This window comes from Corythoichthys intestinalis, chromosome 9 (assembly GCF_030265065.1).
Source record: "Corythoichthys intestinalis isolate RoL2023-P3 chromosome 9, ASM3026506v1, whole genome shotgun sequence".
Taxonomy (NCBI): domain Eukaryota; kingdom Metazoa; phylum Chordata; class Actinopteri; order Syngnathiformes; family Syngnathidae; genus Corythoichthys; species Corythoichthys intestinalis.
The window spans coordinates 9,642,433-9,661,469 of record NC_080403.1 but is presented as its reverse complement, the minus strand read 5'-3'; the positions used below and the strand labels follow the sequence as shown (position 1 = coordinate 9,661,469).

At 39.4% G+C, this 19,037-nt stretch overlaps 1 protein-coding gene across 1 annotated transcript; it reads left to right on the top strand.

Moving 5' to 3' along the window:
* Positions 1-316: 316 nt before the first annotated feature.
* Positions 317-18,796, top strand: tusc2b (tumor suppressor 2, mitochondrial calcium regulator b). Its single transcript, XM_057846636.1, has 4 exons — positions 317-478; positions 1,259-1,486; positions 13,093-13,213; positions 18,046-18,796. Exons 2-4 carry the CDS (start codon positions 1,338-1,340, stop codon positions 18,109-18,111), a joined length of 336 nt encoding a protein of 111 aa, XP_057702619.1. The 5' UTR covers positions 317-478; positions 1,259-1,337; the 3' UTR covers positions 18,112-18,796.
* The last annotated feature ends 241 nt before the right edge of the window (positions 18,797-19,037 follow it).

The window sequence follows — 19,037 nt, the reverse complement described above, 5'->3', positions numbered from 1 at the left end:
AAGCAATGCTGTATTGTGAGATGCTGACCTGGGTGATGTCATATTCGCATTCTTCCTCAATGCAGGAAGTCACACATTTTCATGGCGCGGGATTGAAAAAATTGAATAATTTATATATTCAATTCGCTTCCATACACATCCACGCGGTCCAAACCCGGAAATATTGATATGAAAATATGAATTTGATATGAAATTTTGTCATGTTTGAAATTATTGGAAAAAATTATTTCTGCTGTCATGAACTTGAACAAAAAGATTACATTTTTTTAAATTGCTATTACTGCACATGGAGTTAAGATCCAATCCTACAGAGGGCGGTAGATTATGAAGGGGCCCCTTCAGACGTGATTGGAAGAAGAAGAAACACAGCTTTTCTGACAAGCTACCTCAGCTAACCTGCTAGCTCTTCGAAACCCCAAATTTAGCCGTGAAATAAAGTTCGTCAAGAAAAGCTTCAATTTTTCAAAAGCCACACCCGGTATGTTTATAATACAGCTCTGTTCCACGGCTGTCATTTTTATAAAACGTAGCATTTGACAGCGTCATTTACAAACCACTTAGAGGAAATCTGACCTGAGTTAATGTCATATAGAATTGTAATGTCTTGTATGCCGAATTAGTCGTCTAAGTATGTAGAAAATGTATTATGTACCATCAGTAGCCCTTGTACAGCTCCGACAAATCAATGTCAGTCGCTTCAGACAAGTCGAGCTCTCCGAGTTAGCTTCGCCTTTTCTCGGCTAATGTTTTTAAGCCTTTCGCTACACCCACATGGTTGGTTAATTTTACGGGCTTGATCATACAAACACAAGAGGAGACTTTGATGTTATAAGGGTTGTCTACGCCCGATGAAAGACAATTTTAGCTACAATAGTGCCCTGCTCACTAAATGCCTTTGAAGAAAGTAAGAAGTAAGAGCAGTCTGAGCAGCAATACTTGACATCAGGATTTTGTATTTTTTTACCCGTGGCCTGTCAAATGGAAGGGTTCAAATTGATTGGGCATCGATTTCCGTCAATGGCACTAAAACACTGTCATTAACTGCCACTCCAATTTAATTTAATTGGACGTCCTTCGCAGTCAATGTCAGGAAATTAGTTATGCTAGTATGATTTGCTATATTAGATTAGTCCCCCTTTGATTTACCATCTGTATTTTTTGTAATGGTATTTCAAGATCTGGTGTATGTAGCGATATTTGACGACACATCACGTCAACTGTATCAAAAAGTGTAATGCACCTCTCTTGGATGTTTAAGTTTCCCAGGTATCACAGCCAGCGGTGTCACATTCATCCGATAGAGTGACACCCAAGTAAATTATGTGCTGCAGCTGAAGATGGGTGGTAGCGGCTCCAAATCCAAAGGATTTTGGCCTTTCGCTGGCTCAGGCAGTGGCGACGACCATGCCAAAGATGGAAATGAACAATCACTGGCTAGAGCACGTAGTTTCCCGGGCGCAACTCCTTTTGTGTTCACCAGGCGAAGGTAAGTGGCTCCTCTGTATCATTGTCTATTAAAGTTACACATTTCATGTCCCTTTTGTGTTCACCAGGCGAAGGTAAGTGGCTCCTCTGTATCATTGTCTATTAAAGTTACACATTTCCTGTCCTAACTTAGGGCTGCCCCAAACGACAAATTTTCTCCTGATTAGTCAGCCGACTATTTTTACATTAAGTCGACAAATCTAATATTTTTATTTTATTTTATTACTAATATAGCAATGACATTATTGTTGACACTTATGAATTCACAAAAACATTTTGGAACAATTCTTTATTAAAGTACAAATAAACATGTAAATAACAATAATAAATCACAAATAAACAATGACGTCAAATGCTGATAGCATTAACTAGCGCAAAAGAATGGAATGTAAACAGATTCAAACACTGACTTTGCCATTCCAACATGATTCAAAACAATTCTTAAAAAAATCTAGCATTAATATGATTGTATACTACTATATATAATAGTATTATAAATATAGCATTTTTCATAATGGATGTCATTTTAAAGCTATTCTTAGTGTAGAATCTGAATTCGGAAGTATGTGGGATTACCTCCAGAAATTGTTATTTATATGACGAACATGACACGCTTTTATTTAGAAATGTTCACCGGAAGTAGGATCGCTAAACCGCTCGCCGTAAGCTTTACACTCCGCAAACAAGCACTTTTCGTCATTGCATTTGGTGTCAGTAATAGATTTTTTTTTTTTTTTTTTCGTTTGCAAATGCTTTTAACCAGCGATTTTTCATGTTTGAAATGTCACCTTTTAACTGCAAGTTTGCCTTTTGGAGAAGACTGCCAATGTTTTATAGCAGGCTAAAGTAGGTTGTCTTTTTTTCCCCATTAACCTCAATGTTGCAATGCTAACGTTTACAGTGTTTAATATAGATGTGTTTCCTTATTTTGTATGTCTGAACTTAAATCCTACGGCGTGTTGATGACCAATAAACATCTGTGAAAGGAACTCGGTCTTATGCCATCAACACGCACGCACGCATGCGGCGATAAAACACAGCCTTGAAAATAACCGCTCACATTTTTGTTTACCGTGCCATAAATGATATGCAACAGGCTTAGCAACTTAAATAAATCATGTCGTTAAGTACTTAAATGGATTTACGATCTGTCTGCTTGTTGTGTCCTGTCATCTTCCAAAATTACAACTGGGTGACGGCGCTTTAGGTGTTCATTCACAGCCCACGTGCAGCCTGGTATGAAAGCTTGGCAATGAAGGGACAGGACACAACAGTGTACCCTCCTTTGTTTCGTTGAAATAAGTCAATGTTTTGGCCACTCTGGTACGCTTGTTTGCCTTTGTGCCACTTTCCCCGCTTGCATACCGAGTGTCCGACATTCTCACCTTTCCACGCCTATGTTATTTTTAACCCTTCAATAACCGTCGACGGGATGTTGTGCTCGTCAACGCATTTATGTAATCGATGACGTTGACTACGTCGACTAGTCGGAAAGCTCTAGTCCTAACCCTGCAAAAATACACTATTGAGCTTGGGCTAGACATTTTTTAACCTAGAAAGCAATCTACTACAATTGAATCCTTGTATTTTTTTTGTTTTGTTCAGAAAACATTCTCACGCATATTTGGTCCATGTTAGCTGGTGATGTTTGCCAAACATAAGTTGGGGTTATGATAAGCCTTGTTTTGTTTCACAATACAAATTTTCAAACTTTTTTAAGTCTTATAATCCCTTCTTTTGATGACCTTTCCAATAGCCTTTATTTGCAAAGTTTTGGTTGTTCAACAAGGGAGTGTGCTTTCTATATTGTAAGGGGAAAAAATCAAGGTGGCAACAGTTCAAGTCCGTAAATACTGCTTACTTGAAGTCGGAATCTTTAACGATTCAATTATGATTCAGAGGCTACGATTCGATTATAAATTGATTATTGATGACACCAAAGCTATCAGCTGCTTTAAATGTTTCATACATTAGTTACAAAAATTGTTCAAAAATCCTCTCAGACTTAAACTCCTGTTTCACTATCAAGTTAACAGTTCAAAACATTAAATAAAATACTCAAGTCCCCATTCAGCAACATTAAACTACATTCAATTAATTTAATGTTGTAAATCAACCGTTAAAATTGTTAAGATTGCTCCTGTTATTCCATCATTTCCCTTCTACTTTCGACATGTAAAAGTTTTAAAACTGTTTTAAAGATAGATTCAAGTCAAGATTTTGCCGATTTAGTAGTATTTTCGATAAAAAGTTCATTAGTTTCGCTTGGAAGGTTCGCTACAACAGCATTCCAGGGAAGTTTACTGCTTTAAGATGGCGGCTGTTTACTAACGCCAGTTTGTCATTTCGCATCTAGTTTTCTATACATGTGCTGCTAACGCCGCCGAGTCTGTCATTTCGCATCTAGTTCTTTATACATGCGATACCTACCGTTAGGGATGGGAATCGAAATCCGATTCCAATTTGGAACCGGTTCCGAGTGTTTCGAGGCCTCGACATCACAATGAAAAAGCCTTAACGATCCCTTTAACGATTCCTAAAGACGAGTATTGCGTCGTGACGTGTGTTGTTGTCCAGACGCATCAAACTAGCATGGCGCCAAGAACCACTCGCTCCAAAGTTTGACTACACTTCACCAGGAAAGAGTGTGAAAATGAAAGGTTACGACGTGTAAGCACGAGCATTGCAGCCATAAACATAACAATGACAGCACGTAGGTTCAAACGCTCGAAAGTGTGTCTTCACTTCACGAGGAAAAATTACAACAAAGCGACTTGCAGTCATTGCAAGGTGGAGATAACTGCATCGGGAGGGAATACGACTGTGCTGTCCTCACAGAGAGGCTAAGGCTCAGTCCTGGCTATACAGCTAGCTAAACTCCCAAATGACGATGCAGAAGACGTTGGTATAATTTGCTGACTTTATTCAACCGTCACTTGAAGAGTGAAACTAAAGGCCCAAGTACACTGCATGCGTGATCGTTGCGGTTCCGGTCCGGTTCAGTGTTGCCTGCGTGCCACGCAGTCCGTCAAAAACAGGCAAATCATACCGGCTGCTGCACGGCTGCGGTCCGCCAACCTCGTCCCCCCCGTGAGCTCTCGCATGATTGTGCGCGATAATGTGCCATTTAAAACAACGAAAAACACACGGAGTCTATACTCATCAGAGAAGCAGAGAGAGAGCACATATTTTCTTTGCATATTGATATTTTAGTTAATCTGGAATTAAGAGACAGACATGACTGCATCATGATGAGATCAGGACAGAAAAACACGCATAATAGGACACCTTGCAGCTTCCTTTTTTATATTGTCCTTATAGAAAGGATCTGCTGCATCATAAATGATTTTGTGGGTTTCCACCTCCATGATGAAGCGCTCATCATCCATCTTCGCTCGTGTTTAAACCGTGATTAGGCACCTGGGTTGTTACGTCCAGGCCCAGCTCCGCCCATTTTGCCGGATGCGTGTCCGGCAAAAATAGAAAATAGCCTATACCATCCGGCCGGCATGCGGCACGCCGGAGGTGGTTCGCAGTCAAGCCGGAGCACTGACGCGGCCGGTATACGTTGAACAATAGGATATAATGGGAACGGATTGGCTCCGGCGCTATTTTTTACCGGAGTCGGACCGGAAACGCAACGATCACGCATGCAGTGTACTTGGGCCTTAAGAATAGAAATGAAACAAATCAATTTCGTCCCCAATAACAAACAGGTTTGCATCAACGTAAATCAGTGATGATTAGCTGCTAATAACAGTAATAACAAATGGTTAGCATTCATTCACTAGCATTAGCACATCGTTCAAACCACTACACAACTGGATTTAAGTGTCCGATCGCGAGTGGAAACACAACAACAACAACACAAAAGATGATACATACAGGCGTTGCCTCTGTAGATATTAACATTAACAAAGAACGTAGGCTCGTAGAAGTGTTTCCCTCTCTTACTAACTCGCTCACTCACTTGGATGCGGCATTTCTTCTTTGGGTGTAAGCGCGTTCTTCTTCACGTGAGCGCGTTCTTCTTCGCGTGAGGAAGCGCAAGGGCGCCCCCACTTGAGCGTGTAAGCGCCATAAAAACTAAAAGGCATGCAATTCAATGTAATGGTAAAATGATACACGTTAACCCAGCAGTCCCCAAACTGCGGCCCGCGGCCCAAATACGGCCCGCCTCCACATTTGGTCCGGCCATTTTGAATTTTTTTTTTTTTTTCTCAATCGTGTTATTTATTTTCTGGCCTTTTGCTTGAAGAATTCAGAGAGGGTTATTTGGTTATTATCTATTTAATTAACAGTGTTTTTATTATTTATTATTATTATTATAAAGAATCCAGAAAGGGTTATTTGATTGTGGCTTTCTGAAAAACAATAATTTTTTACATTTATGCACTTCTGCTATCGTCACACTTTTTTTGTTACAAACTGACCCCGGCCCCTCATCAGAGAAGGGAAAAGTTATGTGGCCATCACAGGAAAAAGTTTGGGGACCCCTGCTTTAACACATATTGCCAAAGGCAGAACAACAACCTATCTGCCACTATATACCAATATTTTTTATTTCTATTAGATAAATGTTTCAGTAAAATGTTACACATTCTTGTGTATTTGCCACTTATTGCCACAGTTAACATTGAGGCTTTGGGCCTCTTTTAATCTCGTTGTGAGTTTGTAAGGTTGTGACTTCTGATTAAACAAACTCGATGCCAATCAAAACGTTTGTTCTTCTTTTCCCCCAAATTAGAATCGATAAGAGAATCGATAAAGAATCGAATCGTTAAGCAATATCGATAATGGAATCGGAATCGTAAAAATCCTATCAATTCCCATCCCTACCTACCGTAGCATTATGTAGGCGTAGTTTTTAGCGGCTGTCGGCAGCAGTCAGCTATTACTGTTTTTTTTTTTTTCCACCGTAGTTGAGCATTGTCATTACCCGGGTAATGACAAGCATGATGTTTACTCTCGGCCCGTTCCTCATTGCGTCCCGAAAACTGCGCCGTGTTTTAGTTCCATTTTACTTGACATAGTTCAATAATCGGAATTTCTCGAATCTTCCACGGCCGAATCGCGAATAATCTATTAATCGGAAATTTCGCACACCTCTACTGCTTACAATGGGGCAAAATATGTGTAGTCAACCGCTGACAGCACTTTCTCCCACAAATATATATTTGAAAAAAAAAAAAAAAAAACATTTAACCTATTAAGCTGTTTTTTTGTGTTAATTTGGCGCCAAACCAACTTGGTAAACCTTGTTTTCCCACATCTTATAAAGTATGACTTAGTAAATTTGGCTGCCGGTTCCTAATTCTACAACTAAGCACACAATCAGTTACCGTGTGAATAAAATGTGATGCATAAATAACACTGCCTCCTATTACTAATGTAATGATGTTACTAGTAATAATATAATGAATATCATTATACAATTTTTATATATTTTATACATTTTTGTCATTATTGTAATTGCTTGGCTTGTAAAGGACTGACTCATACTATACTTGATTAATTACACAATAGTGACTGGTCTGTTTAATGTCAATTCAAAAGTAAAGTGAGACAAGCGAAAGCTGTCATGATTGTTGTCTAATTTTACATCAATTCATTTAAAAAAATATATTATGGCATATCGCTATTGTGCTATAAAATGGCGCATATCGTGTTAGAAATATTTTTTCTATTATTGCTCATCACTAACTGCACCACTCACCCTTCACGGTTACAGGTTAGTGTTTGTCAAAATGGGCAAACGCAGCAATAGGCAGGAGGTGGGTCCCAAATATGATATGGTTTGACGACTGTACATTTAGAGCTAAATATTAAAGCCAGAGTAATATAACAAAGTAATTTAAAAATTAGCCAATTAATCGACTAATCACAAAAATAATTAGTTATCGGTAGACTAAATTGTTTATGGCAGCCCAGTATAAATCTGATAAAAATAAGAAAGAAAAACGGATAAATCGTTCCTGAAATGCACCAATATAAATAGGTTGTTGCAAACTAAGGAAACGTGTTGTCTGGAATAAATCTCTTTGATTCATTGCGGGCTTTGAACACACTTTCAAGGAAATTACTTTAAGGACAACATCAACAATATACCAGTAATTCGTTTTAATGGCTTAGTTACGCTTCTTAGCCACACTATTCGTCTTTATTCACACAGAATCCTACACTAATAAATAAGGGGGGCTCAAAGTAAATGAAATTAATTGGCAAAGACATCTTAAAAGCCAAATTTTGTCATTCTCAAAGATTGTGGGACCTACACCCTTTCCTCTGTACTTGGCAATTATTTTTTCATCATAGTAAGGAAAGCTTAGGACCCCCAGTCAACGGGATCTCAAGCTCAGGTAGATAATCTTTTATTTGCTCAGGCCATTCAGGGGTCGACTGCAAATGCTGCTTTGCCTTTACTTGCACATCACATGAATGATAAGAGCATCTTAATCCCAAGAAATTGAACTCGAGTCATGGGGACTGTGTGATTACTTGCAACCCGACTCGCACTTGAAGAAAAATACCATAGGCTCGGATTTCACAGGTTTGGACTCTTGACTTGGGACTTGACTCGACTTGGGAGGCAATGACTTGGGACTCGACTTGGGAGGCAATGACTTGGGACTCGACTTGGGAGGCAATGACTTGAGACTCGACTTGGGAGGCAATGACTTGAGACTCGACTTGGGAGGCAATGACTTGAGACTCGACTTGGGAGGCAATGACTTGAGACTCGACTATAGACAAGACGCCTCGGAAAATTTGGAGCATACACATACTGTGGCACGGAGTGCGTCACACCTGCTGCCGATCTGCAGCTCCTTGAGGATGAGTGCACGAGTCTTATTAAAAAGGGCAAGGTTCTGATTAGGAGTGTGACAAAATATCAAAATGGTAAGATCGTTATACTTGTATCCCAAAAGGTAATCGATATGCTCCTGTCAAGAATCGAGATATCATTTTAAAAAGGTGTCAAAAACTATCAAGTTGCTACCAGAATCTTCCACCATAATAGTGTCTCAGTTAACTCTAAGGCTGCCATTGACGGTGCTCGACGTCCAATCCATTTAGACTGGGAACGTTCGTTATTTCAAAACCAGAGCATTCACTGTCATTAGGTCCGGTTTTCGGGGCATTTACAGGTCACTTGCTGTTCATTTTAGGGCATTTATAGGTCATTTCCTATTGAGTTTGAGTCACTGCCTATTCATTTTAGTGATTCCCAGGTCACTTCCTGCTCTGTAACTCAAAATAAACAGGAAGTAACCCATAAAATACCCCAAACTCAACAGGAAGTAACTGAAAATCAACAGGTACAGTGCCTTGCAAAAGTATTCGGCCCCCTTGAATCTTGCAACCTTTCGCCACATTTCAGGCTTCAAACATAAAGACATGAAATTTATTTTTTTTTGTCAAGAACCAACAACAAGTGGGACACAATCGTGAAGTGGAACAACATTATTTGGATCATTTAAACTTTTTTAACAAATAAAAAACTGAAAAGTGGGGCGTGCAATATTATTTGGCCCCTTTATTTTCAGTGCAGCAAACTCACTCCAGAAGTTCAGTGAGGATCCCTGAATGATCCAATGTTGTCCTAAATGACCGATGATGATAAATAGAATCCACCTGTGTGTAATCAAGTCTCCGTATAAATGCACCTGCTCTGTGATAGTCTCAGGGTTCTGTTTAAAGTGCAGAGAGCATTATGAAAACCAAGGAACACACCAGGCAGGTCCGAGATACTGTTGTGGAGAAGTTTAAAGCCGGATTTGGATACAACAAGATTTCCCAAGTTTTAAACATCTCAAGGAGCACTGTGCAAGCCATCATATTGAAATGGAAGGAGCATCAGACCACTGCAAATCTACCAAGACCCGGCCGTCCTTCCAAACTTTCTTCTCAAACAAGGAGAAAACTGATCAGAGATGCAGCCAAGAGGCCAATGATCACTCTGGATGAACTGCAGAGATCTACAGCTGAGGTGGGAGAGTCTGTCCATAGGACAACAATCAGTCGTACACTGCACAAATCTGGCCTTTATGGAAGAGTGGCAAGAAGAAAGCCATTTCTCAAAGATATCCATAAAAAGTCTCGTTTAAAGTTTGCCACAAGCCACCTGGGAGACACACCAAACATGTGGAAGAAGGTGCTCTGGTCAGATGAAACCAAAATTGAACTTTTTGGCCACAATGCAAAACGATATGTTTGGCGTAAAAGCAACACAGCTCATCACCCTGAACACACCATCCCCACTGTCAAACATGGTGGTGGCAGCATCATGGTTTGGGCCTGCTTTTCTTCAGCAGGGACAGGGAAGATGGTTAAAATTGACGGGAAGATGGATGCAGCCAAATACAGGAACATTCTGGAAGAAAACCTGTTGGTATCTGCACAAGACCTGAGACTGGGACGGAGATTTATCTTCCAACAGGACAATGATCCAAAACATAAAGCCAAATCTACAATGGAATGGTTCAAAAATAAATGTATCCAGGTGTTAGAATGGCCAAGTCAATGTCCAGACCTGAATCCAATCGAGAATCTGTGGAAAGAGCTGAAGACTGCTGTTCACAAACACTCTCCATCCAACCTCACTGAGCTCGAGCTGTTTTGCAAGGAAGAATGGGCAAGAATGTCAGTCTCTCGATGCACAAAACTGATACTGGACTGTCTCAGAAAATTAGAATACACAATATTCTAATTTTCTGAGACAGTCCTGTACATTAATCCACCATTTAAAGCAGGGGTGTCCAAACTTTTTGCAAAGGGGACCAGATTTGGCGTGGTAAAAATGTGGGGGGCCAACCTTGGCTGACGTCCTTTACATAGAACAATATACAGGACTGTCTCAGAAAATTAGAATATTGTGTATTCTAATTTTCTGAGACAGTCCAGTAGAAACCTACCCCAAGCGACTTACAGCTGTAATTGGAGCTACAAAGGTGGCGCTACAAAGTATTAACGCAAGGGGGCCGAATAATATTGCACGCCCCACTTTTCAGTTTTTTATTTGTTAAAAAAGTTTAAATTATCCAATAAATTTTGTTCCACTTCACGATTGTGTCCCACTTGTTGTTGATTCTTGACAAAAAATTAAAATTTTATATCTTCATGTTTGAAGCCTGAAATGTGGCGAAAGGTTGCAAGGTTCAAGGGGGCCGAATACTTTTGCAAGGCACTGTAAATGACCTTAAATGGCCCAAAATTACCTCATTGCCGCATTGGCTGCCACTGACGGCCATAGACGTTCAATCCGTTTGAAGTGGGAGGGATGCCACCCTCCAAGTTCAAATGAATTGGACGTGTAGTAGTGATAAACTCATTCCAATTCACAGCAGAAACTTGTTTTTCTGTTTATTAGTTGTTTGTAAAAAAAATCCTAGAATGATTTCCTGACCAATGTATCGATAATCGTTGTATCACCATATGGTCAGATCATCGTTATCGTGAGCTTTGTATCGCAAATCATATCGTATTGTGAGGTACCAAGAGGTTCCCACTCCTAGTTCTGATTTACATTTGTTCAAGTAAGTACAGTACCATTTCACGTTGGAGGAGAACAGGAATGGTCACACTCTGCTATAACTCGACCACTAGTGGGCAGTGTTACCCTATACTGTACCAATGTTGAACTATTGAGAATTGTGCAATTAAGACATGACTTGGCTTGACAATCTTGTGACTCTGCTTTACTTGACATACCCTCGCGAGCAGGGGCGGACTGGTAATCTGTGGGTTCTGGAGGATCACAGAACGGCCGGTGCCCTGGACGGCCGGCGGCCGCCATTCATTATGCATCACTGTTTTTATCCCCCCTATCCTCTGATTATCTACAGTTCGCATCCAATCCGACAGGTGGCAGCAATGCGCCTGGCTTTTCACCTCCAATCTGATAGACTAGGAACGACGAAAGCACAGAGTAGCCTTCATTGGTTCCTTCCTTGTGGAAGCAAAATAGCGACGAGTGTTAATGCACAATATGGATGGTGGTGGCAAAAAAACTGAAAAGAGCAGGGTGGCGCGGAGAAGGTTAGAGAGAAAAAATTAAAGAAACTGGAGAGTGAAGCATTAAAATGTCATAAATCGACAAATATTTTCGCAAGCAGCAGTCTGGCTGCAACGGCCACGTCGGGTAACAACAGCTCAGCTCCCGGCGATGGTGAGAGGGAGCTGCAGCCGCTCTGACGTGCAGACGGTGCTGGGAGAGAGAAAAGAAGAGGGAGGGGGCAACGATAAACTGTTGGAAGTTCCCCAGACAAGCGCAGGGCAAGTAAATTGGGATGAAGAGGGTTACTTGCTCTGTAAACTGGCAATTGTTATCCATCAGGTAGCTACATTTTAAATCAAATAAATGACAATTAAAGGGTTAGTGCCAGCTAGTCGATGTACCCGTTTGCAATCGTGTCAAGTTACAGTATGCTAGTCCTACTATCCCTCTCCTAAGAAAAAATATTTTAGCCGTAAAACAATGTATGCACACGCAGCATAGCAATATTAATTCAGAAGAAATATAACAAAATATTAATAAAATGAATGGTTTTACTTTAAAGTTTAGGTAGTTAAATTGATGTTATATACATTATTAATCATATATATATCGTTTTGTTTTCTGGTTAATACTTTCCAATGAAGTTTATGTATACAGGATTTGTCTTGAAATGTGTATTGTATTTTCATTGAAATTTATTATTTGTATGGCAAGATTAATTATGGCAGGGGTCTCCAAACCGGTCCTCAAGGGCCGCTGTGGGGCCTGGTTTTTGTTTTAACCGATCGAGTACCGACAGTTTAACCAATGAAGTTTCTGCTAAAACAAGCAGCACCTGACTGCAATCAACTGATTACACTTGTAAGACACCAGATTGGTGCAGAGGTTTTGTCTTGTTTTGTTGGAATGAAATCCTGCGCCCGCCGCAGCCCTATGTGGAATAGTTTGGAGACCACTGAATTATGGCATAAACAATGAAGTCATTTTATAGACAGAGATCTATAGAGATATATTATAATCAATTGGATACGTAAAACTTGCTTTGAAAAATAAATTCTTTCATTTGTTTATTCAGGTTGATCATAGAGCTAGTACAGAAAATGAATCCAACTCCAGTTCAGCCTTGCAGTACTTTGAGCACCCGTAGTCAGACAGTCACAGTCTAGACACATTTTCTTCATTTTTCTCTCAAAGTGCACGAAATTGGTGCATTTTACAATAAAATGTAAAAAAAAAAAAAAAAAAATCTCCCGGGAGGGGCATGTTCCCGGACCCCCCTATGGGGTCTGTGTTTCCCTTTGTATAGCGATTCTTATGGGCTGGGCTGAGTCAAAGTCCAGGGCTGCTTTTTAGTCCCAGTCCGCCCCTGCTCGCGAGTCGACTCGACATATCCTTGTGTTCGACTCAACTTGACTTGGCCACGACAGCAAAGACTTGTTACTTGAGACTCGAAACAAATCAGTTGCAACTCAGTTGTGATCCAAATCAGAGGGACTCGTGCACTTGACTGATCTGAACCATTTCAATATGCTAAATTTAGCACTGCTCAAAAACTTGCTAAAGATATACAATAACTTTATATTTGTTTCGCTCACTCTTTTTTGCTGCAGCTCTTTGTTTTTGGATGAAGATGGCGACTTGGCCCACGAGTTCTATGAAGAGACTATCGTGACGAAAAATGGCCGAAAAAAAGCCAAACTGAGGAGGATTTACAAAAACTTGACACCTCAGGTGAGGAGGTTGGTTGTTGAAATTATGGATGGGTATTTGGAAAAAAAATCCTTGATTGATGAGATGATTATTTAGAATGGGTTTAGCAGTCATTTTTTGGGTGTACAAATTCCACAGTTTGTGTGCAAAATATAATTCCATATTAATTTTAGATGGTAAAAATATACAAAGGAGTGTGTGACATTTGTGACATTTTAGGACCCTAAATACAGTCAGTTTTTAAATCTGGTCCCAGCATCAACACTTGATATAATGCTGCCCTGACGTATTCGCTGCAGCGTTTCAGCATCTTTGTGCATCATACATTTCTTGGAACACTTAAGTGATTACAGACACATTTTTAAAAATGAAAACTAATGTCTTTTTCTTCTATGTGGATTTTGTGGACATGGCCTAGTTTATCCTGAGTGATTAACCTGTGAACTGGGGTGTGTTAACTGGGGCTGGGACGATACACTTAAACTCCCGATACGTTGCATGTCGATATGCCAGGGTCATGATACAATACGTCACGATACGATATCATTAAATGTTAAAAAAAAAAATCTATGTAATTAATACTTATTTTTGTTTCAGCTGCACATGCAAATGCAGTACAGACTACAGTATAAAGTAGTGATGTCCTGATCCAATACTCAAAATAGGTGACCGATATGGCTATTTTTAGAGAATCCGACAGTATCAGATTTGGTGACAAGATCGGAGCTCTTCCAGTAGTCACGTGTTATCAGTGCCATTGTTCTTTTCGGCTGCTGTAAATCAAACCACAAGGCAAATACTTCCGCTGAGTGAGACTACTGCGCTTATGAAACAAATTATAGTAACATACCATTGTGTAAAATTATTGAGGAGGCACCAGCAAAGCTCAGTTTAAGACAAAAAATAGGATTTTTGCATTATTTTTACTGTTCTAAAAATTTAGGTATCAGATCGGTATCGGCAAAACATCTTGAAAAAAATTCGGTAAAAAAAATTAGCATCAGGATATCCCTAGTATAAAGCGGCTGTGGAACGCAAAGGCTTGTCATCTCATATTTTGTGGATTTTGGGCTGTGAAAGTTATCTAGAGCTAGTGAAATATTCCTCCCCAAAAAAGAAACAGTTTATGGCTAAACTCTGTGGGAAAGCTTATTATTTCTAAATAAAAATGAATAACAAATTATCCTTATCGCACTTGTTGCATTTTGTTCATCTAGTAACACAAGCACATTCATATATATATATATTTTTTCAACGTTATAAATAAAATGTATTATTATTATAAATAGCCATAGAATTATCAACACTGTTGGCCTCTTGGTCTTCAAGAACCCTTGATAGCACTATACAGCAATTGTACCATGTGAAGCGTTGAACCAATTATCTGCAAAGCTTAATTGCTTCAAGAAGTAACATGTAACAACCTCTGCTGCAACCTGGTGTTACCGCTGTTGTCGTACAATTTATTGCTATGCATGCGTCATGCCTCCAAGCATGCAATTCGGCGCTACAGATCTAAACAAAGATGAATGTTCATGTTCTATGCTAATTATTTTTTCCGTTACTGATTCAGTTGTTTCATTAATTGCTAGTTATACTATTTAGTTTGTTATTTGATAATTTTAAAGTTTTGAAACCGTTTGAATGACCTTTTGATGTAATGAACTTGGGTTAAAATGTATATTGCGCTAATCATATACAGCACATCAAGTCTATATATCAAAATCCATTTTTTTTTTTCAATGCTTATCCAGGGTTTCCCCTAGGATTTTTGAAGCTGTGGTGGTGGGCTACATTGGAGTCAGACAGTCCCAACATGTCGTGCCACGGCGAAATAGCCTCATATCACGACCAAGGAGAATTTTTTTTCACATTACTTTTTTTCCAAGAAGAACCATAACAAATATCGTATTGAAATATTTTATTAGCCAAGCTAATGTCATCACTGTCCGCTACGGTACATGGATGTAAAATGCGTAGTTGATTACAGCTACTTACATCTCAGTCCTTTTTTTCCTCTTTTCTTCACCATCTGTTAACGGACCCTTGTCCGTTGACAACTTAAATCTTTTCTAAATACTCATCGGAAATTACAACTAGTGATATCACCAACGAACAAATGCTATACTAGTACGCGAAGATTCGGGTCAAACACGCGCCATAAAGAACTTAAACGTTATGTCACTGTCAATATTAAGGTCGTTTCCACAGGTATAAACCAGGATTACATTCTTTAACTTGAGATACCTTTTTCTGGATTTTTCTCCCAATTTTCAACACCGCACCAATGTAGTCAGGCACACGCTTGCAACAGAAAACCCGATGTGATTTTCAAAATAAAGCGTGGAAAGGAACAATTTTTATTTGATGTGCGATTTCAGGAGACTATGTAAGCTATGTAAATATTCATTTAGACGTTGTACTGCCTAAAAACAGTGCATTTTCCTGTGCGTTGCCCGACAGCCCGCTAACACTGAATGTACCGGTACTTCAATAAACCACAAGGCTTGGTCTTTTTATTATACTGTGAAACTATAATACAGAAACATACACATATTCAATACCCAGTACACTACAAACTGTACAACACACTTACATACACATTACACAACTATTAAATAGATATCACAACTTGCTTAAGTTACTACTAGCCTTAAAAATAGGCTGGCTTCTATAAAACAAACCGGATTCAGTTGAAGTTGGGAAATTGTGTAAAATGTAAATAAAAAACAAAATACAATCATTTGAAAATCCTTTTCAACCTATATTCAATTGAATACATTACAAAGACAACATATTTAATGCTCAAAATCATAAACTTTATTTTATTTTTCAAATAATAATTAGAATTTCATGGCTGCAACACGTGCAGTAGGAGTTGGGAAAGGGCATGTTTACCACTTCGTTACATCACCTTTCCTTTTAATAACACTCAATAAACGTTTTGAAAGAGAGGAGACTAATTCTCTTAGCTTCTCATGTGGAATTTTTTCCCATTCTTGCTTGATGAACCGCTTCAGTTGTTCAACAGTCCGGGGTCTTCTCTGTGGTATTTTACGCTTCATAATGCGCCACACATTTTCAATGTGAGACAGATCTGGACTGCAAGCGGGCCAGGGGAGAACCTGGACTCTTTTACTTGGAAGCCACGCTGTTGTAACACGTGCAGAAAGTGGCTTGGCATTATCTTCCTGAAATAAGCAGCGGCGTCCATGAAAAAGACGTCGCTTGGATGGCAGCATATTTTGCCCCAAAATATGTATGTACTTTTCAGCATTTATGTTGCCTTCACAGAAATGTAAGTCACCCATGCCATGGAAACTAATGCACCCCCATACCATCACAGATGCTGGCTTTTGAACTTTGCGTTGATAACAGTCCGGATGGTCCGCTTCCTCTTTGGTCCGGAGGACACGATGTCCAGTGTTTGCAAAAACAATTTGAAAAGTGGACTCATCAGACCACAAAACACTTTTCCATTGTGCGTCAGTCCATTTTACATGAGCTCGGGCCCAGAGAACTTGGCAGCGTTTCTGGATGTTGTTCATAAACAGCTTTTGCTTTGCATGGTAGAGTTTTCCCGCGCTTACTGATGTATTGACGAACTGTATTTACTGATAGTGGTTTTCTGAAGTTTTCCTGAGCCCATTTGGTGATATCCTTTACAAACTCGTCTCGGTTTTTAAGGCAGTGCTGTCTGAGGGATCGAAGGTCATGGTTATTCAGTCTTGGTTTCTGGCCGTGGCGCTTACGTGGTTGATTTTACCAGATTCTCGGAACCTTTTGATGATATTATGGACCGTAGATGTTGAAATCCCTAAATTCCTTGCAATCTTGCTTTGAGAAATGTTGTTCTTAAACTGTTCAACTATTTTCTCACGCAGTTGTGGACAAAGTGGTGAACCTTGCCCCATCATTGCTTGTGAATGACTGAGCATGTTTGGGGAGGCTCCTTTTATGGAATCCCACCTGTTCCCTGTAGCCTGATCACATGTGGGATGTTCCAAATAGGTGTTTGATGAGCTTTTCTCAGTATTTTTTGCCACTTTTCCCAATTTCTACTGAACGTGTTGCAGCCATGAAATTCTAAGTTAATTATTATTTGGCAAAAAACAATTAAGTTTAGCAGTTTGAACATTAAATGTGTCGTCTTTGTAGTGTATTATGGGTTGAGAAAGATTTTCAAATCGTTGTATTTTGTTTTTATTTACATTTTACACAATTTTACAACTTCAACCGAATCCAGTTTGTACAACAACAAGACTTAAGAAGTTTTGTACATATGACTTTTCTCCACAGAGGTATGCTTAAACCGTGTATTAATATGGTACTGTAAACGTGAGATACTTACATATATTTCCAAAGCGGAAACATAGCAGAAAACACTCGCGAGGGTCAATGCGATCGACAGACACAGCACTGTGCAAGAAAATAACTTGTGAGCCAAACTGTGTCACAAAATATATGCAGTCAATTATTCTGACCGACAGTTGGCAGCAATACAGTGCAAAAGATCAACTGGTTTCCCACACCGGCGCATATAGCAGCACGGACGTATTGTTAAATTATACAAATTATAAATTAGAATGTATCTTATAAATTTTTTAAAAAATCTGATTTGCAAGGCGTGGCGGCTTTTATTTTGGTGTGGCGGTGCGCCAGAATCTTTTACATATCGGGGAAACCCTGCGTATCGTGACATTCTGTATCGCGATATTTCACCAAACGTTATTTAGTCACAAATCTACACACAGGAGGGAGAGAGTAATTCAGATGCATCACTGCTGTTTCCAGCCAAGTAGTTTGCTCTATGTAAAGATTACACACACAAACATGCACAATTTCTCTTACAGGGAATCATAAAGCTGGACCTCCCTTGCATCCATGTAGATTTCCCAGTCGTCCTTTGTGAAGTGTGACGACATACACGAAGCGTCTGTAGACAAACAAGCTGTCAGTTCCGTCCTGTGGTTTTGCCCTGCAATTTGGAGACCAGAAACTTTCAGCTAATACACAATGCATCTCTTGATATATTTGAAATATACCTGTGGTCAGGATGATGTCATGTGACATGAGCCTCTGCATGTGATCTGTTGTCAACGACGTATTCTTGATCACCTATGGGAGGGCGTAGGATGGTGCCAAGTTGGGAAAACATACTCTGTTTACATGGTGTGTATGCATGTAAGTGTGCTGTTGCGGACATGGGATGGTTTATACTCCGTAATTAATTGCTGCACATTATTTTCAGGTATGGTTCATGAACTCTTCAAGGGGATGATTACCAACTCTCCCCCACACATGTATTATCTAGAGAGGGAACGTAGTTGCACACTTAAACATTGTTTCTTTTTCTTTTCAATTTTACTATGCATGGGGAAAGAATCGGATGATTGGTCATAATAATGAAGGGAGTTGACAATCAGTAGCCCTCCATTTAAACTGAAATGCTTCAATGATTTTGGTCTGTCACGCAGGAGTGACAACACTAGTACAGATGTCCGCTGTAATATCTGAGTGTGTGCTTTGCTGCTTCTGCATACAATATTTCACATTTAATTTATTATAATTTTTTTTTTTAAAATAAATACACTTTGAAATGTCTGTGTCTTGGCCTATATTCTTAAATATTTGTTCATAATTTGCAGCCCACCCAGATTAGATGGAGAACACGTAACATTTGAATCCCTGCCATTAATTGAGAAAGTATTTAATATTTATGTTCTTCAGCAAAGTTAACTTTAATTCCGCTCTATCACTGTCTTCATGATTCTGTGGTTAACCTGCCATGGCAAAATAACAGCTTTACAAGTGGCTTAAATGAGCTATTTGACAGTAATCTAAC